The following is a 27237-nucleotide window of genomic DNA, read 5'->3' on the forward strand; positions in this document are numbered from 1 at the left end:
TGGCTCATCCTGCTTAATGAGCAAGCCTGGTGCTGGGCCATAGCCCAAGCCCCTGCGGCTCTGCGGGCGGAGGGCTGCCGCCTCTGCTCAGCGCAGCCGGAGGTGCCTGCAGGACTCAGGGCTTTCCCTGGGGGAGAGGGGTTTGGTTTTCCCGGCAGTGAACAGGTTTAATTCATTAAAGCATCTCACCATGGCAGAGCCGGTGCCATAAACTGTGGTGGGGTTCAAGCGTGCTTGGGAGCACTGGGACGGACGCTGCACGCCGGTGAAGGCTCTGCTTTCTCGGGAAAGGTTTTCCGTGGATCCTTGTGCCTGGTGTTTTTCCCTCTAGTTTTTCCTGGGTCCCTGTGTGTGAGGCAGAGCAAACAGAGCTGGGCCTTGCCCTGCCCTGAGCATAAGGTAGTCTAGCAAATGCTCAGAGGAGGGTGGTTAATGAGTTGTATTTCAGCACGTTTCATTTTTAAGGGCTTTGATCGTGGCATGGAATTGTGGATCTATCGCCAAGTTTGGGCTTCAAATGAATAAATAAATGATAAACGATCATTTGGCAGCAATGAACCTGCTGCACTCTCTTTGCATGTTTATGTGGTTTCCCTTCTCCCATCTGTTCCCTTCCTCCAGCTCTTCCTCGCGGGTTGGCTCGCCAGCCCCCCGTGCCTGGCTGCCGGCAGTCCCCAGCCTTGCCGAACGGGATGCGCTTGCTCCAGCCGGAGACGTGAGGACTGCCACCTCAGTTGACAAAATGAGAATTGAAGAACAGCCTCTAAATATAAAAACATGTGTTTTGTGCTGGCAATCCCAGGCGAGCAGGCTGGGGCTGTACCAGGCTCCTTCCCCATGCCCTGGGGAGGAAGCCCTGAGGACGAGCATCCTTGTTTCCCCTGAAGCTGCCCGTAGGGATGCGGTGCAGCAGAATGGGGAAAGGAAATAGCTAACAGCAGGGAGGGAGGAATGGAAAGACAAAACGGTGAACAAAGAAGTGGTGCTGCTGGGGCGGGATGACAGGTATTACAAAAAGCAGTAAAAAAACCTAATGAGAGATTGGGCTGCACGGAGTTTTCCTGATCTTTCTGCTTGCCTTCTCCCAGCCTGTTTTCAGATTCATTTGTCTGTCACGCGCTGGTTTTGCCGTTAGCAGGGGTGGTTTGTGGCGAGGTTAGTTAGTCCCTGTTCCTCTCAAGTGAGTCACTGATCAACTGATAGATATTTCTGAAGACGTTTCCTATTTGGAGAAATACTTGTCATGTGTTCTATCCAGAGCATGTTCCTCGAGGGAGAATTTGTGCAGATATGCACCATGTTAAACATGTCTCAGAAGGTATTTGTCTGCATCAGGGCTATAAATGTTATTACCTGCTCACATTGCACCTTGGTTTTGCTTGTTTATTGGGTGGTGACTTCTTATGCAGAGGCATTTCGAGGTGGCATCAAGTGCATGCATGGATGAAATAAAGCACAGCACTTCTTTCTGTGAATCCTTCCGCAAGCAAAATTACACTTGCAAATATGATTGGGAACAGGGACCGAAACGCACCACAGATAATAAGTAAAAGGCACCAATATCAGTTAGTATTAATACATTTTTTTTGCAAGTTGTTGTTCGAGAGCGCTTCTCCGTGGTCTCTGCCAGCCTCTGCCGTTGGGCAGGTAGGTGAGCTCTGTGTTCGTGTCATTCTTTACCCTCTGCAGGAGGAGGGAGGAGGATGTCTTTGGGTCTTTTTCTTTTTGCTTCCCTTTTCCCCTCCCTTACACCCGACATCAGATTCTCAAGTTGCTGCATTCTTCACTCACAAGAGAAGAATTTGCATTTTTCTTGGCACTTGGCTTCAGGAAATGGCCATGTGGTATTTTACTTTTCAGCAGTTCCTTAAAGAGCTCCCTTGTGGTTGATGAATGCAGAAACTCTGTCATAAACTAAACCACCCTTCCCTCCCCTTAATCTAGACTGCTGCTTACTCAGGGAGCCTTGGACGGGTTTTGATGACAGAAGCCCGAAGTGCTGAGTTAAGCAGATGTGGAACTGCAGTCACTCTGAAGATGCTTCATTTTCTTGCAGACTTCTTGTCTTCTCCTGCTCCGTGTGTATCCACAGATTCTGGGCACGGTGCCACGCTCTGCGTTAATTGCAGCACAGATTAATGGAAGGCTGTGGTTCCCTCTCGGTGTTGTGTGTCTCAGTTCAGATGTAAATATGACACTGATGCTCAGCACATGGGAAATCAAAGTTGAGGTAGGGAGAGAGGAGGCTGGTGTAGAAAGCCTGCACAGGGGTAGGTCACTTAAAAGTGTGTTTTGGCCCTGCAGCAGGGTCAGCCTGGAGCTGTGGAATTAGATGAATCTTCTTATTGGAGCCAATGACAAAATCGTGGTGTGGACAGTGGGACAGTCAGCTTGGTTCATCAGAGCTTTTGCTGGCATTTCAATTGGTGAGCGTAACAGAACTAACCGCTACATCAGTGGTGGACAGCCCTATGGAAACGTGAGGGGAATCTCCCCTGCCTGCAGTTTCTCTGTGGTATTTTGTTTCTGAGGAGAATTAATATTTGTTTCTCTTTCCCTTTTTCTTTGTTTCCAGACAAATGATGCTGCAGGAAATACCTGGAACTGGCTTTACTTCATCCCTCTCATCATCATTGGCTCTTTCTTCATGCTCAACTTGGTGCTGGGCGTCTTATCAGGGTAAGACACTGATGACTTGTTTGTCTCCACCTGGGTATGAAAAGGGAAGACATGCTGGTTTTAGCACTGTGGGAGGATGTAGCTGAAAAGAGAAGATGGGGTGATACATCACACCGTACTTTGTGCCCCTTCACACATTTCTTACCCTGTCCTTTCTGTTCAGGGGGGTATTTCTGTAAGACTGTAGAGCCATAGGATGGGAGATAGGCTGATGAAAAAAACATTAATTGAGATGATTCTGAATCCAGACCCAAGAGTTAAGTGACCTACCTGTAATTATACTGACTTGGGCCTGTTCAGCCAAAACTTACTCCTGTATTGTCCTGAAAACCCATCAGGAACTCACTGATGCCAGTATAAATACTTCAGTGCTGGAGCTGGACGTCAAAGTGTTCATAGTGCATTTGGTGTAACTGTGCAGCATAGAGAAAGAGGAAGCTCAAACAAAAGGCAATTAAAATATCACATAATTATTAAGGTTGGAAATGACCTTTAAGATCATCAAGTCCAACCATCAACCCAACACGACCATGTCCACTAAACCATGTCGTGAAGTGCCACGTCTACACCTTGTTTGAACACCTCCAGTGATGGTGACTCCACCACCTCCCTAGGCAGCCTGTTCCAATGCTTGACCACTCTCTCAGTAAAGACATTTTTCCTAATATCCAGTCTAAGCCTCCCCTGGCGCAACTTGAGGCCATTTCCTCTTGTTCTCAGATTTTTTTATTTGGGTTTTTTTTTGTGGCAGTGGTGGTTTTTTTTGTGTTTAAATCTCTAGCTGTTTAAGCCAATGTCTGGATTTAGGAGACATGCTGGTCTCTTGATGTTCAATCCCTGGGGGTCAGCCAAGGATTTGGTGTTTGTTGCATATGAGTTTTAGGTTGGGGCCATTGTAGAATTCAGGCTGCCAAGTTTGAAGCCTAGCTGGAACATCCTCAGCATCTGTGGAAATTTGATCTGGAATTAACAACCTGACTCATCTTAACGGTTTGCAAGCTCTTAGACTTTGGCACTTCATTTTGCACAGAGTTTCTTCTTAGCCCATCCAGGTGATCTAGATTATATAGCTCTATAAAGATTTAGATTTTTTTCTGGCCCTTGGCAGAACAGGAAGAGAGAAAAGAGTTAATGCTGCAGAGTGGTAAAAGCCCTTTCAGTGCTGTGTCTTTGCTCTTTAAGTTATTAAAGCAAAATATTTTCCAAAGAAGAGATTCATGCTCAATTTTATTATTTTGTTAAGGATCCTCGTCCTCAAAGCACATCCTGGGTCAGGAACAGGGAGGCAGAAGTGCAGTTTTGCTGAGGACTGGGAGATGTGCTGCTACAAGAGAGGGTCATGGGAAAGGCTATGTTGTGCACTTTGCTGTTCCTTGTCCAGGAATAACGGTCATGATCAATAACCGATCAAAGCCATTCATCAGACATCTTGTTGTATCAGAGCCTTTGTAAAAGAGAGCTTTGTGACCATACTTGTCTGACACATGATTTAAAGCGAGCACCAGAGCCAGGGCTGAGTGTGGTTCATTAGGTAGTTCATCTTCCTCGTTCCACAGTGGGGTCAGCCCACATTGGCTGAAATGATACTTGTGATTTAAAACAAAACTCAGAAGCTTGCAGGCTCCTGTTCCTTTGTACCAAATTCAAATATGTTTGGTGACCAGAAGATGAAGACCTCTGCCTGGCTCTCCTGAAAGCCTCCCATTGCTTGGGGCAAAATACGAATATTATATAAATGTGTATCTTTCTATTAAAAATGCAGCTCTGTGCGTCAGGTTTCCCTTTATTAGTGGTAAGGATGAGAATATCTTCTTCACCGAGGGAAGCTTTTAAATTCTATTTTGCATAGTAGTTCGACGTCCTTGGCTGGAGTAATTCCTGGGGGGAGGCTGAAGAGAATAAGCATCATAGCGCAGGTATTGCCCACGCTGCTCAGCAGGCTGCTGGTGGGCTTACAGCTACTGATCGATGAAGGAAACTGGGTATATCTGAATGGGCTGGTGATGAGAAGGCACCAGAAAGATGGAAAGACTCTCTGAAGGCAGAGGCTGTTGTCATTATATTCGATAGCCGAAAGCCCCAGACAGCACTGTAGAAACAAAGGAATTTCTGATGGAGGTTGTTCTTTGCATGGGTTTCTGCATGGAGGAAGGGTCACTGGCAAATGCACGTTGACTTCCATAGGGTGCAGTTTCCCTCAAGGACGTTTGCCATCCCCATCCCAATGACAGTGCCAGCTAGTGACTCCTGCAATGGAGACTCTTGGCAATATCCCCAATTCCTGTTTCAATAAAACAAAGTTGATTTAGGGTTAGGGGTTCTATAAATAGCCCGTGAACAGGGTTAACTCAGCAATCGCTCATCTGCTGCTTATTTTCATGTCCTGTGCGCCTTATAGCCTTTAATATTAATCCTTGCGGTATCCTGGGGGTGATGCAGTGCTCTGCTCTCCTTCTCCACACATTAGAGGGGGAACAGCCAGGTAGAAAGAGGGGATGTAATGCCCCCAGAAACAATTGCAAAGCTGAGGTTGGGTCACTGGTTTCCCAGGCTTGTGTGCAATCTTCATTACACAAAAATGTAAAAATCTTTCACAAGAACCCCATTGGTCAGGTTGTATTTTATGTTCCAACACTTTTGCCATACACATCACCAGCATTAGGGGGTTAAGCTTCAGCTTGCTGCTGTTGTACCTTGGAAAGCCACAGAAAAAGCTTTTACCTGAGTATTTTTCATTGCTGTTAGTTTGGAGCTATTTCCTCACACATATTTGTGTTCCTCAGTGGGCAATAAGGAAGCTACAAATTTCTGCAGTAGGTATGTAGACACAATCACAGATTATGGCAATATAAATAATCTAAAATGACAGCAAGTTATTGAGCTTCCTACTGGCACTAGATCATACACAGTTTTGCCATAACTCTTAATGGAATTTTCTGCCTTTCTGTAGCTATTTGTGAACCCATGTCAACACCGGGCAGATACCTAATATGAGTGGCCTTAGCTCCTGGGTTATTCTGTTTGAGCAGTGTAGATAGATTGACCTGGTTAGGATCCTGGGTCTCATCTGCTGGCAAAATATAATTTTTCTAATTTGCAATGCAAATGCTACAGAAAAAATTATACCTGTTTTAAAATAAAGAGCAAACAACCTTTCCCCTCTGCTGATTCTTCTGGAATTATAATAAAAGCAAAGGCAGGGAAGTGACAGGGAGATGTGGAAATCTGTAAGTGTTGGTAAAAACTTGGTGTAAAATTAACCCGCAATCTTGGACCACACTTGATATGACAAAAACCTCTGCGTACCTGGCTAAAGATGTGATTAAAAGCTTGTTGACTCTGTAGTTCAGATTAAATGAGACTCTGCCTGCTGTACAGTGTGCCTTCCTCCTGCGCTGATGAAAGCACTGCCACTGCTCTTGTCATCGGTTAATATTTAAATACCCTCCCCAAATGGCACGCGCTGCCTTCTGTTCCTTCCCCCTCCCTGATGCAAGTGCTGGGGGCCAGACTGCCAGCGGAGCTCAGCTCTGCTTGTGCCACCGAATAGCCAGATTTCCCCAACGGTCCTAGGACACGGGCTGTGGAGTTATTGCAAACGTCTTATTTCTGAAGGTGCAATAGGGACGTTGAGCTTTCCTGTGCCTTGACGAAAGATGCGCGTTGCAGCGGGTGCTGTGCCAGACCGGCTCAGCACGGTGCTAAAGGTGGGTCTCTGACTGGGGGGTCGATAGCAGCTCCCTCGTGCCAGGTTGCACATGACAAGCAAAGACAGACTGTTCTCTAGCTGTGACTGTGGTAGGGTTTGGAGTTTTCCTGGAGTACTGCAACGGTCATAGGTACAGAAGTGAACTGCAGTTGAAACGGCTCCTAAAATCCAGGAACGGCCTTTGCTTGCTTGCAGAAGACACGGGGCTCTCCAGCAGGAACACAGCATCCCCTTTGTGCAGTAGTGGTAATGTGGGTTTGTGTCCCCTGTTGGGGATTTTCCTCTCTACTCTGCACTGTGTATCCCCCCTGTTTTCTGTTTTCTGTTTTCCCTCTCTGGTGCTTCATCCCTCTGTGAGCCAACAAAAATCAACAGCCCTGCAGAAACCAGTAGAGCAGAAAAACACAGATTATTTTCTTCTGGAGGAGCTTTTACTGAGTGCCATATCTGATTCAAGAGGAGATCAAGACTGTATAGGGCCAGGAGAGCGGAAGCGGGAGGAGACATTTCTCTCCCCTTTGATAGCATTAAGACATTCGATGGGCTCATTTGCTTCTGCACATGGACTGTAGAGGTCTGCAGGCCTGATGAGGATGGGCAGACGCAGGATGTGTTCTGCCCATCCGTGTGCTGGGAAGCATGTTGGAGTGACTGCCCAAGCCTGATATCTCCCCAGTCACAGACACAAAAAGAGGGAAAAGAGTAATGTAAAAAAAAGAAAAAAAAAAAGTAATTAGATACCTGGTTGAAGTTCTGCTGAATCATCCATTCACCCAAAAGACAAACCAGGGTTTGCTCATACTAGAGAGCTGCCCTTGTCTTTATTTCCCTGTTTTTAACCATGAGGAGCCATTCTAACCATGCTAACCTTGTTCCAGAAAGCTGGGGCACCTTGGTTCTGAAAAACTGGAGTGGCATTTTGTAAGGTTTCCAGAGCAGAGTGGAACAGGAGTGAAAATGTTTAGGAATTTGTATTCATAATGTATTTCTCTTGAAACATCTTTTTGCGTTGACGGCGGTGGGTGGTTACGCTTGCTTATTAGATTATTTGTAAACTCTTTGTCACTGAGGTAGCAATGAAGGCATCCGTCACAGGGAATACAACCTTTCCATAGAAAAAAGAGATTGGCTGCCCCTGGTGGCACCACGGGAATGTTCTGGCTTCAAGTCATGCCAAGAAGGGTTGACCTCAGATGCCTTTCAGTTTTCCTGAAACACAGCGTTGTTTGCTGCTTGGGATGGCTTGGGATTTGGCTTCAGTTCTGACCAGAAAATGACCAGATCATCGTGATAATCCTGATAACTTTTTCTATCGAACTCTGCACATGGTTCTGCAACTTACAGTGAGGAAGGAAAAAATACCCTCCCATTGAATTGAGAAGTCCTGACCATTCTTTTTCTGACTTTGTACAGTTTTCTTGCTGCAGCCCGCTGCCATCCTGCTCTGGCAGCTGTTGCCACCAAGAGGTGGGCACCCATCTCCATACACACCTTACCTTCCTGGTGCTTCCTCCCTTAGCAGTGATTTCCAGTGCTGTTCCCCGCCCAGCCCTCAGCCTCCTCTCAGCCCAGCTAGCAGCTTTCTTCTGTGGGCTGGGGGGATTTTGGAGTTTTCTGCTGCTTGAGTGTTGAACTGGGTATTAATTTTGCCTGGTAATGAGCTGGATGATTCTGCACAGTACATTCGTGACTGTTTTGATGCTTTGGATTACACAATGCAAAGAGGATAAACGTTATCATGGGGTGAAGGAAGATGATTTAACTTATTTCAAGGCTAAGTGTTTTTTGGCCCCGTTTCACACAACGGTGGGGAGTGGTGAGGGTGGCGAGACAGCAGGAGTGCTGGCCAGGGAGGGCAGTGCACTGTGAATGATGCATTTGAATACTGAGTCTGCGTCTCTCGAGGGTGAAAAATGCTGCTTGTCGTGTCCTCAAATATTGATGGTGAAGCCTGAAGTATTTCCAGACCAGCCAGTAAAGAGAAATGAACTTTCCTGAGGTTTACTCATCTGGCCACAATAACCAAGTGCGGAGAGGCACTGCAATGGCCAGTTTGCGTCTTTCCTGCTTAAATATTACCGTGACGTGGTCCAGACCTGCTCTGCACTGAGCTGTGCAGCACCTGCCTCTTGTTATATGAGACCACCCGGTGTGAGAGCTGCAGGGAGATGTTCTGCACGGGCGCAGCATCTTTGTGACAGCAGGAGCCTGGCGAGGGATACGGCTACAAGCGTGCCGGCACCTCGCGGGCGAACATGGGTTGGGGTAAAGGGCGCTTTCGTTCTCCACTGCTGCGCCCTGTTTGGGGCAGCCTGCAGTGGGGGTGATGCTCTCTGGGCAGAGTCCCGTTAAATGCTCTCCCCGCCGTCTGCTCCGGATCCCTAGGGGATTTCTCTTTCTGACTGTTGTACCCGGGGCCACTGCGGCTCTTGTGCGGTTACAGCAGCTCTCCAGGAGGACGCGCGGCCCCATCCAGACCTCGCTGGGCCGGCTGTCTCGGTGACTTGCTCTGCTGAGTTTCGTGACATGTTTTCCCATCGTGAGGATTTTTGCCAGATTGAGATCATAAAACTTCAGCCTGCAAGACGTGCAGAGGCTGGAGAAGAACCAGGCTTTGTCATAATTATTTGTCATAATGGCAAAGCTTTCTTCTGTCTTCCTTCTCCCTCATTACAGAGACAATCATTCATTTTCTCTGCAAATTTGTTCCGAGTTCACTGTTACCTGCTGTGATCTGACTTTGGCTGGTGTTAATTATTTGCAGCAGAAGAGCTGCATCATGAAAAGATAGGAGACTCTGCTGGCTTTCTCATTGCTTTTAGTCTTTCCCTAGCCTGTGCTTAAAAAGGAGGGGAAAGACAGGGCAAAACAATATTTTCTTTCCTGTTGTTCCTTGCTCATCACCCTTTTTAACAAAGCCATCGTTGCAAACAAGAAATGCGGGAGAAGCATGTGTGTTTCTTGCAGAAGAGGTCAGGGAGCAATGACTTTCCACGTGAGCTTCGTCTCACCAAGTTAAATGTCCTATCCGAATGCTCCTTTTATGTTTTTGGTTAGTACGGGAGAGATGGACTAACCTTCACGTGCCCTTCTCTTACGCTGCAATGGCAATTAAAGCCTGGAATATAGGAATGATATATAGGAGACCAAAATTGGAATTTCCTGGGGCTCTGCTTTGACTCTGGGGTGGAGACTTGATGAACAGAGCTAGAGGTTCATCCAGGAATTGCAGTAGGCTGAAATTGAGATAAATGGTGCTTTTTATTCTTTTTTTTCTTTCTCTCTTGTTGCCTCCTTCAAGCCTGGTTTGCCCATCTGTGGCACTCGCAGCATTTCAAATCGTGAAATTGGCACAAGCAGAACATAAAGACAAAAGGAAGGAAGATGCATTGAAAGCTTTATCTCTGTGCTGTTCCTCTTCTCTTTCTAGAAACACAAGATGTATCCCATATCTGATGTGCATTTGAAGCATCTTCCCGCTATGTTCACTGATAAAAGTGAGAGTGAAGCCTGGCTCAGTGTTGAGAGATCAATCTCTCAGCGATACTTTCATCCTTTATCAGCTGGTTGAGGAGAGCTATTTTTTTCCTCTCTTTAGAGCAATGAGGAGGAAGCAGAAGCAACTCCAGCTGTGCAGGATTGAGCCAGTCCTTACTCCTAAGCAGTGGCTATTAGGATGGGTTAAGCAGCTCAGCCAGCTGGGTCCGTACATTTGGGCTCAGTCTGGGACAGGTGGACGTGCACCCTCAGACCATGCCCAGTGTGATCTTGGCCAGCTGTAGCTCCAGCTGAGACAGAAACGTATAACACTGTGTGTCTTTGGGTCTTCGTGCAGCTGATGGGGCAACCTGGGGCGGATGATGAGCCACAGACCTTTGTCGTCTTCAGCACTAAGAAACCTCAGTTGTTCTCTGGGCTTTCCTTGTTTAAGGAAGCCTTGTTTAAGATCTGACTTCTCAGCAAACCACTTTTATGGGCAGGAAAACAGTATCTTAGAGGTACAAAATGTCACCAGCATAAAGAAATTTTTACTTGATGGTTTTCTGGGTGAATGAGTTGCTTGGTTTCATCTCATTCTAACACTTTCCAGTGTGATCTCTCTTGCCCTGGGATGTGCTTGCTTTCACCTTCCTCAGATTTTCTTCTTGCCCAAATGAGGTGCATTTCTATGCTTTTTCTTCTTCCAGATGGGCTTTCTAATCAATACGCTTTGCCTATCTTCAGTGGTGACCTGGGCCTGACTTTTAGATGTACTTAAAACCAGTTATTTAAGAATACTCCACATGCATTTCTATTCATGTTTTCACATCAGTAAGTCAGAGGCATTGAATTATTTTCAGTTTTGCCTGCAGATTTCTCTGCACTTGAGGGTTTTGTCTGTGAATGAGAATAACCATACCTTGGCTCATCATGAAGACTTCCTGGGGTTTACCATGATAAAGATATCTGATGCCATGGTAAAGAAACCAATGTCCTTGCTGATCTCCCCTCGTTTTGTTTGCAGCCCATCTGGGTGCAAGGTGCCAGCAATGGACAAGGCTGAGCCATGTCCTCTTGGGTTTGCATCTTCCCAGCTATGGGCCATGACACCTCATGTCCAGGCAGCTGGAAATTGCACTCCTCGTCTATTTACTCATGGATTTATTTCATATTTTTCTTTCCTAAGCCAAATTTGATTCTACCCTCCACCTAGAAATGAGTTAGAAATATCTAACTCGCCAGCATCCACCCAGGTGAGCGCACTGAAGGGAGCGATGCGCTCTCTCCTCTCCCCCGTCCCTTCCCCTCACCCTTTGCCTCCTGCATGCTGCTGTGAATAATTCAGCCCCTGCTGTGGCTGCTTTCCTCTGCTCCTAAAGGAGCTTTTGTGAGAAACACCAGAAGTTGGTGCCTTTGAGGCTGGTCCACCACTTTGAGGCTGGTCCACAGGGCAGCATCCCCGCAGGATTGCTGTTCTCCCGCCGCTGCCTCCCTGGCAGCCCCTTTCAGACTCTCGGAGCTGTGTTGTGGGCTGAAGTGGGTCCTTTAATCTCTAAGAGAGTTCAAAGAGTCACCGGTGCTGCTGTCGATGATGGTTCCCTAGTGACAGTGCACCCTGCTGAAGCAAAATGCCTCAGGAATCGAGGGGAGTCTGCTGTCCCTGCTTAGATCCTGAGCTTTGCTCTTGTGCTTCAGATACCCCCCGCTTCCCACCTGGTGTCCTGCCTGCCTCCTTCTGCACTGCCCTAAGTCACCACAGCACCCACAGGAGGGGTGAGGGTGCTCAGCAGGTCCCCAGGCTCTTCCTGCATCTGCATCCAGGACACTGAGCATCTGCTTTTCTCTCTTTCCACTTGCTTGTCCATCTCGCTCCTGCTCCCTCTCCAGGGGCTCTCCCTCTTTCTTTCTTCTCGGACTCCCTCCCTGCCTCTGTCTCTCAAAGAACAGGTTTGCAGAAGGTAAAATAAATGCTTAGCACAGCCAAGGCTTTGTGTCCTTAATTGTATAAATGGTTACAGGCGTAAAGGTGTTGGGCTTTTTTGCTGCATCCAGCAGAGGCTTCCCCTTACAAAGGATTTACTATTCTCCAGGAAGACGAACGACAGAGTTATGAACCTCCTTTCCCTGGAGCAAGAATCTGCTTGTTTCTATAAACATGTGGATGCTGATGCGGTTAGCGAATGAAACTTTAGGAGTATTAACTGGATCAGACCCTGGTGAAGCAAGCCGCAAGGAGCTTTGCAGGTCTATGTGTATGAGGTAGCAAACTCAATCACACCAGTACTGCAGGACCTACAGAATGGCAGGAGCACAAGGAGGGTTGGCTCAGCAGGAATCTGCCTACCGCGTTGTTCTAACTGGCTTCACCCAAGCAGCTGGGATTTGGTTGGATTAGGACAAGGTGGCAAACCCCAGCATCAGAAACAGAGGGGGAGGAAAAATTAACTGAAGGCTCTTTCTCGATTTTCTTCTCACAGTTGATTAACCAAAGTAAATGGTAGGAAATGGACTTCCACCCTTAAAATGCAATTAAGTGTTTCTGCTTGCATGTGGATGCTCTCAGGATGCTGGGAGGCGTGGAGGTGCGTGTGGTCCCCGTGCCGAGAAGTTACCCTAAGGCACGCAGGAGGAACTCATAAGTGATGAGCTTAAGCCCCTGGGCAAGTGGTTGCAGCCTGCCAAGAGCACAAGAGATTTGGTTTTACTGAAAAATGCAAACAGTATTGCGTTCATCTTGCCTCCCATCATCCAGCACGTTCATACGTCTGCGGTGCACGTTCTTATCTCTGCAGCCCCTTTGCAGCCTCTTATGGAAATTCCTACCTCAGTGTTGCTCTTGCTGAAAGCTTACTGAAAGTTAGGTGGATAATTAGCACCAAGTTTGTTTTGAGGTTCCTTCCTTGTTGATTGTAAAAAGGGTGGACTGAAACAGAAAGGAATTTTTAATGCTTCGCCTCTCCTCATCCAGGCAGCCCCAGAGTGGTGCAACACACGTGATTTTGTACCACTGCTACTCTTCCAGCATGTGTTTCCCACACTGATGCTCCTCCAACTTGCGTGTCAGGCAGCCAGAGGAGCTGCTGTTTTCCATCTTCTACCTCCAGCCTGTCCCTCCCTGCTCCTGAGTGACGTGGGCTGCTTAACAGGCTGCTGACAAGTATCAAATCTGTTCTTGGGCACTACTCCACATCCAAGCAACAAAGCTTACAAATTAAGCCTCCTGTCTTGGCCAATTTTGTTTCTCCACCTGGAGAATTCATTCTGGCCTGTGAGTAACTCAGTCAAACATCTGCAGTCCTGGCCGGTTCCTCTGCCAGCAGCTCACCCACTTGAATTAGCTGGCTCCTCTCCGTTCCTGAGGGCTGCATTTCTCCAGGCAGGACCGTGTCCTTAGATGTCACTGTGCCATCCAGGCTCAACTTTACTCATTCTTTTGATGTACTTGGACTGGAGATGAAGCCAATCCTAAAGCAGATTGGGGTTTTTTTTGTTTTGTTTTAGAATTAAAATTCTAACAGTTCTTTACCGCTGCTTTCCAGAAGTCCCTGGTGGAGTCCTTCTGAGATCTGTGCTTCTTTCTGCTTGCTCTGAACAGTGCTTTAGACTCACTAGACGAAGGCTGTTCTCCCATTTGAAGATCTGAAATTTCATGAGATCATGTGCAGCTCAGTGGTATTATTTTGAATGAGGAGCTAATTACCTATGTTGTTATTACGAATCACTAATCATCAGCACTATTAGTGGTAGCAATGACAGTGATGCTATTTAATTTCTCTCTGCCTCTTCCCTGTGAGTGGGAAGCGTTTCTGTCTGCTTTCTAAGCAGAAAAACCTGAATTGCAGAGGTTTAATGGTGTGATTAGTCTTGCAGCTGGCCTGCTGTCGCTGGCCCTGGGAGCGTGCCATGAAACCCAAGACCAGGATGCACATTACATGGTGCTCCATCTGAGCTCTCTGCTGCCATATGGGAAAGTTAATCAGAGACTCAGGGGATGAAGATAGTGGTGAGTTTTCTTTTTTTCCTTTTTGGTTGCTGTGACAGTAGTTTTAAATTAAGGCCAGCATGGATAAAGTGCTTGTAAGAATTTCATTGGTTTATAATCTTTTACTGACCCTGGTGGTTACTCATGAGTTGACCTTGTCTCTTTTGTGGCTGGAGGGGTCTTGAATTTCCCTGAAGTGGTTATTTCAGTGCATATTTACACTAAGATTTATTTTATTTTTCCATCCACCACGGCGATAAGAAACAATCATCCGTTTTCCTTGTGACTTTAAGCACTGACCACTCTTGAGAAGAAAAATGTGACACAGAGCTTGACTGGATGGCATGTGGTTTCTGTGATGAATGCCCTTACTTTGATTTCTGTTTGTTCCTGCTGTCTCTATAGAATCAGTTATTCACAACTGTCATGTTGTAACTAAAATGCAGTGCGGTCATCTACCTAGGCAGAGCTCGGCTTCCTCCAAAGCAGTGTCTTCTGTTGCTGCGCTGTGTGTGGGAGTGCCAACCTTTCAGCTTTCCTCCTCTTAATGCCTATCTGGACAGGGCTGAAAGATTACTATTTTGGGGGCATTTGGGGCACATGGTGGTTGATGGGGGCCAAGGATGAGAATGGGTGAATGTTATTACTCATTCCAGAATTGGCCAAAGGGTGGAGGACCAGCTATGAAAAAACATCCTGGAGGTCAAGCTGGACAGGAGGTAGCATATTCCCTGCTCAGGTTTCCTTTCTGGTGATTTGGGAGATTTTTGCAAGTCAGTGGCGTAAATAGCAATTATGCTGAAAAAAGGAGGAAATGTTTTCACTGCTACCAAACATTCCCATGGGACTTTCTGTGTTTTCATTTAGAACTGGCAGGAAAACTTCATCTGAAATATTTTTAGATGAAATATAGCATTTTGATACAATTTTCCCCCCTTTTCTTTGAATATGTTCTGAAATTTTGCTGAAAAGCTCTCAAACAGAAATTCTGGGAGTTTTCCAGTTGCTGAAAATGGAGAATATTTCAGTTCCTGAATGGTGATTAATGTAGTGGAAGAGACACACATGCTTTTATTAATATATTTCCTAAAGAAAAACACAGTCTCTTGGTAAGTTCCAGCTTCAGGAGATAGGAGAGAGGTTTGATGGAGACAGGAGAAAGAGCAAGCAATGCATTCCTCTGCCAGGAAGACCATAGATCAAGACCCTCCAGTCTTCAACCTGGGTGATTTTGCTACGGCTCTGTAGCACTGGAGGCATTCAATGAGCAGAGACCCAAGGTGCTGTCTTCTCCTGAAAGTTACCCTCCCAGCTCCGACGGCAGTGCCAAACCTGCCAGCTCCAGGGAACGGGAAGGCGCAGGTGGCTTTAACCTCAGCGACGTTCCTCGCTGGTGTCTTGCGAAAAGCGTGCGTGGCTGTACAGAAACTACTGAAGCTTTGCGCCTCGGCACACTTTCTCCCTCATTTTCTTACATGTTTCAAGTTGAGATTAAAGGGCCAAGTCCTGGGCCGTTTTTACTTTCCTTAGGCCAGGTAGGAGCTGGCAGAGGACGAAGGGCTCTGCAAGGAAAGCTCTCCTGAGGGGCGAGGGAGCGGTGCCACAGCTCATCGGCTGCCCTTCCTCCTGCTGCGGTCCTTTGTGAAACTCCCCGCTGGGTGCTGCCTCCTGCTCCTGCCCGGCGCAGCCCAGCTCTGGGAGATTTGCAGTGACACGAGTCTGTAACACAGGAAGCGTGGCCCCTCCATGTCTGGCAATTTAAATGCATGTTGTCACCTTCTGCTGTCTGATCTCATTCCTCCCGCTTCAGAGAGAAATCAAAACTGAGAGGAGGTCTGTGGCCCCAAGCACCAGGCACTGAACCAGAAATGAGAACATTAAAAAGGAAGAGGGAGAAAATCGGCGATCCGGCTGACACGTGCAGGATCCCGGGTCACCTGGCCAACACGTGCTGAATGCCAAGGAGGAGCTGCCGGTTCAGAGCGATGTTTTGGCTTCCTCCATTTCAAGGATGGGGTCATGGGCTGTGCTGTCAGGTGGGGGACAGGAGAAGGGAGTCAGGAGACTGGGATGCGCTGCCAAAATCAAAATAACGGCTCAGCTGATGGCAGCTCTCACATCGGTGGCTGGTACTGGCGTGTGTCGTGGTGCTGAGCCAAGTTCTCCCCACAGTCCTGTCTCCGCGGGTCAGACAGTCCTGCCGAACAAAGCAGAAGTGTCAGCTTTGAAGGGTAAAGCGTAGGCTGTGAATGTAAAGCTGCCTCTGGAACTGCAGCTCCTTCCCCCCCACCCCGTTCTTCTACCTTCCTCCCTTCGCCTGCTCCTTTCTGGCTTTTGAGGAGCACGTGTGGGTAATGAACTGGTGATTAGGTGATGTTTCAGTCAAGAACAGCAGTTAAGTACAAGTTTGCAACAATTAACAGTTAACTGAAGATTTGAAGGACACAGCAGAGTTGAGATACTAAATGAGAGAATGAGTGAACCGTTGGTGCACACGAGGGACAAAAGCCTGATCCCCCATTTAACCATATAGATTAAGCACTGTGGGAGTCACTCCAGCATGTGCTCAACGCGAGAGGTTGAAGGGGCTGGTTCAGAGCCCCATGAAAGGTAGATGGGCACGGACGTCTCCAGGTGGGGCATCAGTCAGACTCTTCCCGGGGGTGGTATGAATGAGCTTGGGGAAAGCCGCAGCTTGGGTGTCTTGGGGTGTGGCTGCGCTACTGTCTCAGCATCATTTCAGACTAGGCAGTAGGATGTAGTTGGACAAGACTTTTGCAGTGGTTGTATGAACCTCGCTTTCTGACTCCCTTGCACGGTCCTGTTCTTATGATTTGATATCAGGATACTTGCTTTCCATGTGATTTTAGCAAATAGCAGGATCATTGTTACCCCCAACCCAGAGCACCTGGGCGATTTTACCTTGACCCCAGAGTACCTATCCTCACTTGTAGCTCTCGTTTGACTTGCATTTGTCAAAGTCAGCTGAAGCCTGGGAAAACTTGAAGAAAGGCTAACAGGAAAGAGTTGACCTCTTCCAACACCAAAAGAATGCTGGTGTCTCTGCGATACTATATTGTGCTTCTAGAGGAAATTCTGCTGTGGAGTGAGCAGTGTGGAGAGAGATGGAGGACAGTTTTAAGTGTTGGGGATAATAATTTGTGTTGCATGACTGGACAGGTGTATGTGCACCAGGATCACGCATGACCGGACAGGTTGTGCATCAGGATATCGTTGTAATGGGTATGGTGTGGCCCTAGAGCAAGAGCAGGGTGTGCACGTGGCAGTTTGCCGTCCTCTCTTAGGAGGAGAGAGGCAGAGAAACAGCTGAGCTACAATCAAAGTAGTCGTTTGTTGGACAGCAACATGTAGCGTGCTGTGGCTTCCACCCACTACTCCTGTCATCAACTTTACAACCTTTGTGAATGCAATCTGAATGATAAAGGAAGAGCAGCGTATTTTCCCTGGCCACTTCTGACGTGCTTTCTCATTCTTCTCTCTCCGCAGTGAATTTGCTAAAGAACGAGAGAGGGTAGAGAATCGTCGAGCTTTCCTGAAACTCCGTAGGCAGCAGCAAATTGAACGGGAACTAAACGGATACTTGGAGTGGATCTTCAAAGCAGGTAAGGCGAGAGATCTCCTGATCTTGGTTCCCTACGTTTTGTGGCAAAGTAGAGTCTGTTGATGACAGGGCAAGGGTCCCAGAACTAGTCCTCGATGTTGCTGGCCGCTGAGGTAACCCAAGACTAGAGAGGGCCCAGCCAGCACTTGTTGAGTTTTTTGGGCTTGTTTCTGAGCAGTCACACTAAAGTTATTGAAAAAGATCTCAGTTTGGTTAAACAAAAATAGAGGAGCTGGGCCAGCTTTCTTTATTGCTGAGATCAAAGCAATTGTCTTAACACAGTATAATATAAAAAGTGATACAGTGCCCAAAGTCTCCACAGTGGGGAAACTGTTCCCTTATATGAGTCATTTATATTTTATTTACTTTCCACCACAGCTGTTTTGTAAGCCTCTCTTGCTATGATGGTAAAATACACTAGAGTGTCATTTTTATAAGCTACAGAGATCACTTGCATGAAACTCACCCCAGCATGTATTAACATCGCTTTATAACTATTATAACCGAACATTGCACTTTATTACAAGCCATGAGCAATTTTAACAAGGACCTAAACGCACTAATTTAACAAAAAATACCATACTTTTCTTTTCCTTTTTTATCGGACAGTAAAAATTACCAATAACCTTTCTGTGTTATAGAGTAGCTGATATATGTATTGATATAACCACAGTGCGATTCATTCACATAGCACCAAGAAAACTTCTGAGGCTAATTTGCTTCGTTGCTTGCTTTTCTGAGAAGCCGAAACATCTGAGTAACGTGAAAATGCTTTTTAAAACAATGATGGGGGAGAAAAAGAAGCTGTGGTTTCTCAAATAAATTTTCGGGTGCCTTTCTAGGCAGGTCAACTTCATCCTGTCCTTTTACAAATGGGGAAACTGTGGTCCAGCATTATACAGTCACTCGCCCGATGTCAGCCGACAGACCGGTGCCAGAACTGGCGTTCTGTGGTCCTCCTAAGCTGTGGGCTGGCACCATACTAAAAGCCACGTCATCATTCCGTGTTCTGAAATCCACACTGATGTGCTAAAATATGCTTGTGCAAGCAAGTAACCCTATGGTCACAGCAACTCCTTGCAGCATCGCACGTGCGTAGGCTGTGTGCGAGCCGGGGGCCGGAGCATCCCGGTGCCGTTCTGCCTGTGAGTGGCTCTTTGGATTTTCAACTTCTGTTTTATGTGCACAACCTGGGTGCCAGTATTTGGAAGAGCATTTTCACATGGCTCCCACTACTTTGCTTCTGCTTTCTCCTCTGAAGATCTCTGCCAGCCTGTGTGCCCGGGGGAGCGGGGCTCTGCCCTGCTGCAGGTCCCCTGGGAGCGCTGGGGGGCAGCTGCCGTACCTCATGGTCTGGGCATGAGTTTGGACAACCTGGCCAGAGGGAAAAAGACTGAAGCATTGAAATGTAAAACAGGAAGAGGTAGCAGTAGCTTATATAGTGGCTTGAACCCATGATTTCCCGTAGAGCTGTACAGAGTGGCAGTTGAGTGCCACTCATATTGACAGACTTTTATTTGTTGTGACTGTTCAACAGCAACTGTCCTCAATTAGGCAACCACACTTCATTCTGTGGTTCTGTAGGGTTAAACAAGAAGAATCATTCATTTTCAATTTATAATTTGTCTTCCCATTTGTTTACAGCTTTTGTGCTGCCTCAGATTTGAATTAATTAATGATTTACCCAGTGGCTGGAGCAGAGTGCACAGGAGTTCTCTCTTGGCTCTAGTGCCATCTTGCTTTTAAGGCTCTTGTTATTTCTCCGTCTCTAAATCCTGGTCTCCCCATCAGTAAAATTAAGATGAGAATTCCCTTGCAGGGATGTGGGTTGCTTCAATTCATTTTGGTGACTGTTCTGCCAAGAAGAGTTATGCAGAGGTCATTAGCTGAACTTGTCTGAAAGTTGAGGTGAAGAAGTTATAAAACATTTGGCCAATCTCTGCTCCAACGCTGCATCCCTGTGGGAATGGCTGGCTATTCTATTCCTATGTTGCCAGTGCTGAATAAATGCCACATCAGTATAGAGTGAAACTGCTGTAAAATGCCCATCTTTTTATTTTGTCTAATAACACAAGACCAGAAGATTTTCTAGAACAGGAAAGTGTATGCAGAATAGCTGAATCAGGGAATAATAAAAATATTCTGTAAAGACACTGTTGAAAATACAATAGGAACATAAAAAAAGCTTCCTAGTACAGCTGAATAATAACAATAATTAAAATCAACTTAGCAGTGTTAGTAAATCTTGGAATGCAAAAGGTAGTGTGAAGGCTGACCAAAACAGAGACTTGAGCCTTTAGAATTCAGGCGCTGAAATTTGGGACTCTGCCGTTGATGGGGATTTCCCATTTCTGTTTTAAAGACCAGGATTTCAGCTATGAAATGATCATGAATTTCCAGACTAGATAATCAGTCTGCCTTGTCCAAGACCGTGTGTGGGACAGTGGCCAAAGCAAACAGCGTGTGCAGGGGGAGGAAAACAGCCGGGGAGGACGGTCACGGACAGTCCAGCCTGTACGGAAATCTCTTGCAACAGTCCCAGGCAGTGAGATGTAATAAGCTGCTTGCAAAAAAGAAAGAGCAAAAGTTCTTGGTATTCTGCTCTAATGTAACTCTGGAGAAAATTTTGTCAGTATTTATGCAGATATCTAATTGTTTTTAAAGCCTTCTAGCATCCTTGACCTCACTGAATCTTGTGGCGAGGAGTTCCACATGTTAACAGTTGATTTTAAAAAACAAACCAACACACCGAACAGTACGTCCTGTCCTTGATTTTAAATATGTTGCCTTTCTGCAGTTAGAGGAATTGCTCAGACATGCACTTCATATTTCTTTTAATTACTTTTCTTTCTCTGATCTCTCACTACCTTGTTTCACCTTACTTTTTCTGCTCTAAAGCATGCAGAACCAATCTGCTCAATCCCCTCTCTTCCCATGGAAAGCTCTCCAGGCTTCTAACATTTATAGTATCCTCCCTGAGCATTTTGTTTGTTTGGGGTTTTTTTCCTCATTTATTTTTGATGCAAGGTAGGAAGAGTGGAAAGTTGCATTCCAGTGATTCATAAAGTGGCATCTTAATACTTAACATGATTGGTTTTGCTCTGTAATGTTTTACATATTCTGGGTAGTTGCTGGAGCTGGAAAGGAGGTTTCCTTGTTCTTGGTGGTTCTCAAGTCTTTACCTCAAGGGCTGTAACTTGGTTTAGGACCAAGAAAAGTATTTGAGTGGCTAAAATCACTTCTTCATCCGTACACTGCCTCCCGCTCGTCCACAATGATTTTAATTTATCACGTGCTTGTCATTTATTGACCACTTGTGAGTGTCGTTAATGTTTCTTGCAGCCTTCTCTATTAGTAATCTGAATGATGTTGTATTATCGCTTTCGGTACATAGTGCATTAAAATGGTGGTTCAGATAGAATTTTGGGGTTGTTTACTATCAATCCTTTCTTATACTGAAATTGTAGACTGTTTAGTTCACCTTTTAAGTGCTGACTTAAGCGTGTTCCAGACCTGGTCTAATGACTTGTCTTGCATTGGTGTTGTAAGAATGAAACTTCTTTAATAGCCTGGCTCTTGAGTAACTGACTTTTATATTTTTCTTTTTCTTTTTTTTTTTTTTTTTTCCTGGTGGTATTTTTACATTTTTTCCAGTGGTAAAATAAGATTATAGAAAGGAAAAAATATTAATTAAAAATGCTTGTCAATTTTTCAAGGATGTTACCTTGGCACAGCTGAAAGATTTTGGGGCCAGCTCGCTATTGGTAAATCATCAGAAGTGCAGCTGTGGTTGAAACTGAAGCAAACAAAGCTCAGGCTGTTTTAAATGTGGATTGTTTAATACAGTCAGCAGCATATCTGCTTGAGGGATCTATACCGGGGTGTTTTAAACAGTGACAACCTTAATGTGCAAATGTTTGTGTGAGTTATACTTAATACAGGAAGCCTTAACTGATGAAGTGCTTAACAAACGTTTTCTCAACAAAGGGTTGGGGAATGAAAGAGAAAATTATAACACAGTTAATGTGCTGAATTGCTGAATTTAGACATGCATGACTTGAAATAAAAAAAAAATCAACCCGCGGTCTGACCAATTTCCTTAGCGTTTGGGTGGACCTTCTTCGTTTAGGATTATAGAGAGGCCAGGTATGAAGTTTTACTTATTTCTCAGGTGAATGCTGTAACTCGTAGAGTCCTTTTGAGGATGTCAAGAAGAAATGTCATACCACCTTAAATGACTTATAAATCTGTAAGTGTCATCAAATCCGTAAGATTTTCGGTTTTATAAAAACTAGTGCAAGTTACAGGCCAGAAGCAATGATCAAATCCTACAATTACTTGCATGTAACAGAATTTAGGCCAAAAATTTGTATGGTAATTGCCATGTCAAGCTTATAAACATTGACTCGCTGTATCGTTTAGAAGTGAACTCCATGGATCAGTTAGAAACAGACCTGTAATCTTAAATGCAATCGGGAAGAATAAAGTCAACTGTCTGTTGCTTTTAGTAAATTCGTTAAAGGGATCGACTCTTCCCACCACTAGAAGTCAGCTGATACAGGTGTAAAAAGCAAGCTTCGCGCTCTGTTGCTTCTCTAGGCATGAGACAGCAGTTCTCTTCCCCAAATGCCTCTTCTTCAGTTCATCCAATATCAGATAAATTCTTGTTGGTGACGAGCAAACCCTGTCCTGTTCCACCCGCTGTTTCATGTTTTCGTTGGGCTCTGTGCAAAGGTAGCAGCGAGTCAATTTGAGATTGTGCCTTTCAGAGGAATTAAAAAGTGGTGAAGCCAAGCAATGTAATCCATGCAAATGATTTTGCCACTGCTGCTTTCTCTATTAAACTCCTCAAAACTGTAGCAACCATTAGGCCGTCATGCTGCATTTCCAACGAAGAGCGGAGAAATAGAAGTTCTCTGCACAGAGTGAAGTGTTTATAAGCCTGCAAATATTCTTTTGAAGATGTTTCCCTTATCTTACAAGGACATGTGTCATTTTGAAAACACTTTGCTCAGAGACTGGAAGTCTTTCAGTTCAGAGCTAATCAAGTTGCATGTCTTTTGCATTTTCAGTCTTCCCAAGTCCATCTCTTTCACACAGCACTGATTCTGAGTGTTTCTTTTGTCCTGGAGTAAGCAGGCTTTGGGAATGGGTTTAACCTCTCTCTTTTAGGTCACTGTAACTTTTACTTGGCACAAAAAAGCTTTATGAACCTCAGGTTTCAGCTTTCTGCAGAAGAAACAGAGCAACAAGCCCCTTGATACAACTGAGAAAAGACACCTACATCAATGAAAAAGGGCAGCAACGTGTGTGAGATGGCAAGGGAGGATAATTGCCAGAAAATCAAATTAGAGTTCCCCGTGAGAGTGTGACAGCTGCTTCTAAGGGACGCATTTTTGTTCACTTTTTCTATTTAATAAATCTGAAGCTTCAACAGTTAAATTCAGTTGCACTTCCTTTTTTCTAACTTCTGTTGCCCGTTGAACGTGAGTTATGTCCTGTAATCTGCTCTTCTTTTGAGCCCACAATGGCCTATCTCCCCATGCCAAAGAGAAAGAGAAGGGGAACGATGTTTCTCTGCTGCTTTACCTGTATTGTTCAGCTTGCCAGTTCCTCAGGATAAGGTTTGCCTTTATTTCCAGTCCTGTAACCTGCTTGTCAGTACCTAATGACCAGCAATTAATCTTACTGCTGAGACACCTCTCATTCTGATATCCTAGCGAAGCCCCTGTGCCTTTGGAGGCTAGAAGTTGCCGATCTGATACAGTCTGTCTGTTGAATATTTCTTCTAATGTAGAGGAACTGTTGTTTGGAGGTTTTGCAGGCACCCTAGTTATCTTCTTCCGTTGTTACAGTGATGATTAAAGGCAATGCAACTCCTGATCCTCTGCTTAGGATGCTGTATGGTTAAAAAAAATAATCCTAGCAATGATGACTAGCCTGCTGAGCTGTCTCTTTAACATGCTTTAAAAGCCATGTGAAGTCCCACTAGGATAGATGTGGTCCTTCGGTTTCCCAGAGGATACAAGACAGACAGGAGTGACTATCAAGGGAGGGAACAGGAGAGCAATGGTGGAGGAGAGCCAGGCTTGAGGGAATTGCAAAGATGAAACCTCGGTTTTGTTTATTTTAAGGGAACAGTAAAACTGAGATCCAGTGAGATACATCTATAGATGGAGATATGGTTGGACACCAACTCAGACCCCTGAATTTGGGGCAAAGGCTAAGCTGGTTTGCAGAGTTGTCTCGAAAGAGTGCATACATTTTAGGTGAAAATCTGTTCATATCAAATTGTCACACCTTACAAATTCTGAGGCCCTGCTGGCATTTATCTATCTGTTTTGTAAAGCCCCAATATGGCTAAACCTCTCATCAGTCTGACTGTGGGGACACAGGTGACACTGGAACATCAGATAGCATCAGTACACCGTTGCAAATCACGACTATTATGTACCCATACAGTTCGCAGTCCCCAGGGGTCATCTCGGGACTCAGGATTGTTCCTCCCCTGCTGCTCAAAGGACAGTGGTGAGCCACGGCGAATTGTTACAGGAATGCACAAAACAAGAGGCAACCCAGAAACAAGGGAAAAGAAGAATTTCTGTCTCCTATGCAGAGATCTTTGAAAGGAACCAATACAATTATTTTCCTCCTGCACAGATACGAATCAAGTGCAGAACTGAGCTTCCAGCTAAGTTAATAGGCCCTTTCTTTCCTGGAGTGTTTTAGTTTTTTTAGCAAGATGTGACTGAAACCGACAACCTTCAGAGCATTGACCAGTAAGTGCGCTGGCTTCTCCCTGAGACCTTCCTTCTGCAGACACAGCGCTCTTGCATTGCGCTCGCCGGGGTGCGGCCCCTGAAGAACAGCTGCCTGTCTTCCGACCTTCGCTAGCTCATTATTTTTGTTGCTCACCACCTGCATGGCAGGGTGTCCGCTCCCTGCAGTAGTTTGTATTAGTCCATTTAATTACCAAATGCTGCCTAAAAGTCAGTTTTTCTTTCTGGGAGTGGCAGAAGAGCTCTTCTGGGAAGTGCTTGCTCTTTATCACGAGACCTAAATGTACGCTTCGTTCCAAATGGTTTTGAATATTCACTGCAATTTGCTAGTACGTAGCATAGGAAAAAAAACACATCTGTGTTGTGCAGAGGAGCACAAAATGGAGAACCCCAAAGTACTGATGACTGAACTAATTCCTGGATCCAAAGAAGTGCAGAAACACCTGCGTGGCACTATTGACTCTACTGGTACTAGGAGCTAGACTCCATTTTATGCTGAGTCCTATGCAGCGATGTGGGTATAACAGCTTCAGATGTGACATAAAACTTTTAATATCACACTCCATGAGCAATGTAGGTTTTAAAAAAAATTTATAGGACAACGTCCACTGTAACAGCATCTCAAGCTCATGCTCCTCCTGGCATAGGTGTGCTTGTGTTTCAGATTTACAGGCCTTTTGTCCACCTGCCTTGGGGAAGGGGTCTCCAAATCTGAACCATCCCTTCTACGTGTTTTAGGGCAGCCACATTCATTGCTAATTGCTGTTTAACTCCTTCCATATTTTTAGCCCCCAAACACCAGTACAGTTTTCGCTTGGCAAGACTTTGGAAGAACCTTTTGGTTTCTGAGGTGCCAGCTTGAGAAAGGAGTCTCTTGAGCTCAAACTCTTGAAGCCCATTTCACTTCATTGATGTGTCTTAAGGAGCCTCGGAAACCTAAATTGTAGTCTTGTGGGTTTTTGGAAGGATTTCATGCCTTTTTAAGTGCAAAAGTTTAGCTCACCTAACATTTTTGACCTTCTCTTGTCTCTCCTTTCCTCTGTGACTCTCGTGCACTAGTTTGTACTTTCTTATTTTGTTCTCCTCTGCTTGGGCTTCCAGTCTTCCTCAGTCCTGGGTATTGCTTTTCAGCCTTGTCAATTTGCTGTCTTATTAATGTAACATTCAGTTTCTTTCCCAGATGATTAATAAAGAGATTATATAAGGCTTCTGTGGTAGCGTTGATCCCTCTAGTATTCTTCTAGTCGGCTTTCAGCTACACACTTTGATGTTTGGCCTGTGGTTGGTTGGTTGGTTTGTTTTATTTTTAGTTAGCCTTCCATCTAGGATTACTTAAATGGACTTTAAAGCAAAATTTTGTGGGACCACAGTGTCAGATGTTGTTGTAAGATCCCAGATTACATCTATGCCAAGCATGTGAAAGACTTTCTCGTTTATAATACAAGGAAGTGTATAGTTTACCGGCTGCCAACTCAATATTTTGTTTGCTTTAGATTGTCCTCTAGAAAAATCCTCACATGATTTTACAGCAGCAAGCTAAAATTGGTGGTTCAGACTGTATGAAGTGTGTGGTTTCAAGTATTGGCGCAGCTTGGCGTGCACTGCAAATTGACTTGGGTGATGATATTTGCACTGTGAAACCTCAGGAGATTTGATTGTCTTTCCTGCAGATAAAAATGAGTCAGTTTTGGGAGGTTGTTGTTTTTTTACCATGATTTCTGAATTCTTTTACTGTAGGAATGTATAAACTTGTATTTTGGAGATGAGTTACACAGGAATGGAAAACCAGTGATGGTGTTCTTGCATGTATTGCACAACAGGAACTATGCTAGCCAGAACTCCCCTGTAGAAACTTTGCTGTGAGTTTCATTTGGGCAAAGATTTGATGTGATGGTTATTTGATGACATTCTGTCTCCTGTGATGTGGCACAGCTGACACGCAGCAGCCAGCCCTGCTTGTGTTACCCTGTGCCATGAGACAGACGTCTGTTTCCCACGGGCTGAGTCCTCATCTTGTTGATGGAGACAGAAGAGCAGCAATGGCTGTAGAGCATCTTTCATTTCTCAGAGTGTCTCCAATGTGGCTGGGCATGAGGGACCGTCCTCTGGCTTGTGGAGACCTGTGGTCTTGCCTGGATCTGAAGGAAGGTTCTTGGTCTCCGGAAGTCCCTTGTGGATGATAGCTGGGTAAAGAAACTGGAGTGGGTGGTTGATTGTGAAGAGAGAAATCATGGAGGAAGTGCTATAGTCTTCCAGTGGTTTGTCTGGCCTCCTCCCCCTGTGCAAGAGGGGCACAGGGTAAGAAACATGGCTTTCTGAGCCATCCCTTCCTCCACAGACTGGGTGTAACTGGGTGATACAATGGGGTAAGGTTGGTGGCAGCTAGAACAGATGCCCACTGCATCCAGCTCAGCTGGTTTTAGAGCAGGGATGTGATAAATGTGAGGTTGAACATTGCTGGTTTTCCTTTTACAGAGGAGGTCATGCTGGCAGAGGAAGACAAGAATGCAGAAGAGAAATCTCCTCTGGACGGTAGGTTGTTTTGCTGTGCAGTTTTCCTTCTGTGATACGTGAGAGGTTCACCTGCTGTATGCTGACATGGCTTTCTGTTGTAACCAGGAGGGTGTGAGGAACACACTCTTGCATGCACTTGGCATAAGTTGGGCTAAAGAGTCCCTTTTCCCTTATCAGGTCTTTTTGAGGTTGCAGGTGGATGATGAGCAGTTATGTGACACGCCACTCTGGGATGGGGATCTGCCCTTGGGGTCCGTCGGTCCCTATGCTGCCTATGGGACCGCAGCATGACGGGGACACCTGCCAGCCTCTGCCGAGCATGGCTGGCTGTGTCTACGTGCAGGTTGTGGCGGGGGTAGGCTGCAGAGCGGATGCCAGAAGAGAAATGCATTGACCGAGAGAAGGCAGGGCTCTAAACCGAGGTTTCCAAATGGATTTGACAAAGAGACTAAGACCCCTGTTACCTGTAAGC

At 45.6% G+C, this 27237-nt stretch overlaps 1 protein-coding gene across 1 annotated transcript in view; it reads left to right on the forward strand.

Annotated features, from left to right (window-relative positions):
- Positions 1-27237, forward strand: part of CACNA1B (calcium voltage-gated channel subunit alpha1 B) — a 300523-nt gene that overhangs the window by 133306 nt on the left and 139980 nt on the right. Inside the window, exons 7-9 of the mRNA XM_082009035.1 lie at positions 2576-2679; positions 17358-17473; positions 26727-26783. Of these exons, the coding sequence (XP_081865161.1) occupies positions 2576-2679; positions 17358-17473; positions 26727-26783 (277 nt within the window). The remainder of the gene's footprint in view (positions 1-2575; positions 2680-17357; positions 17474-26726; positions 26784-27237) is intronic.

Source organism: Phaethon aethereus, assembly GCF_964289735.1.
Source record: "Phaethon aethereus genome assembly, chromosome: 20".
Lineage (NCBI taxonomy): Eukaryota > Metazoa > Chordata > Aves > Phaethontiformes > Phaethontidae > Phaethon > Phaethon aethereus.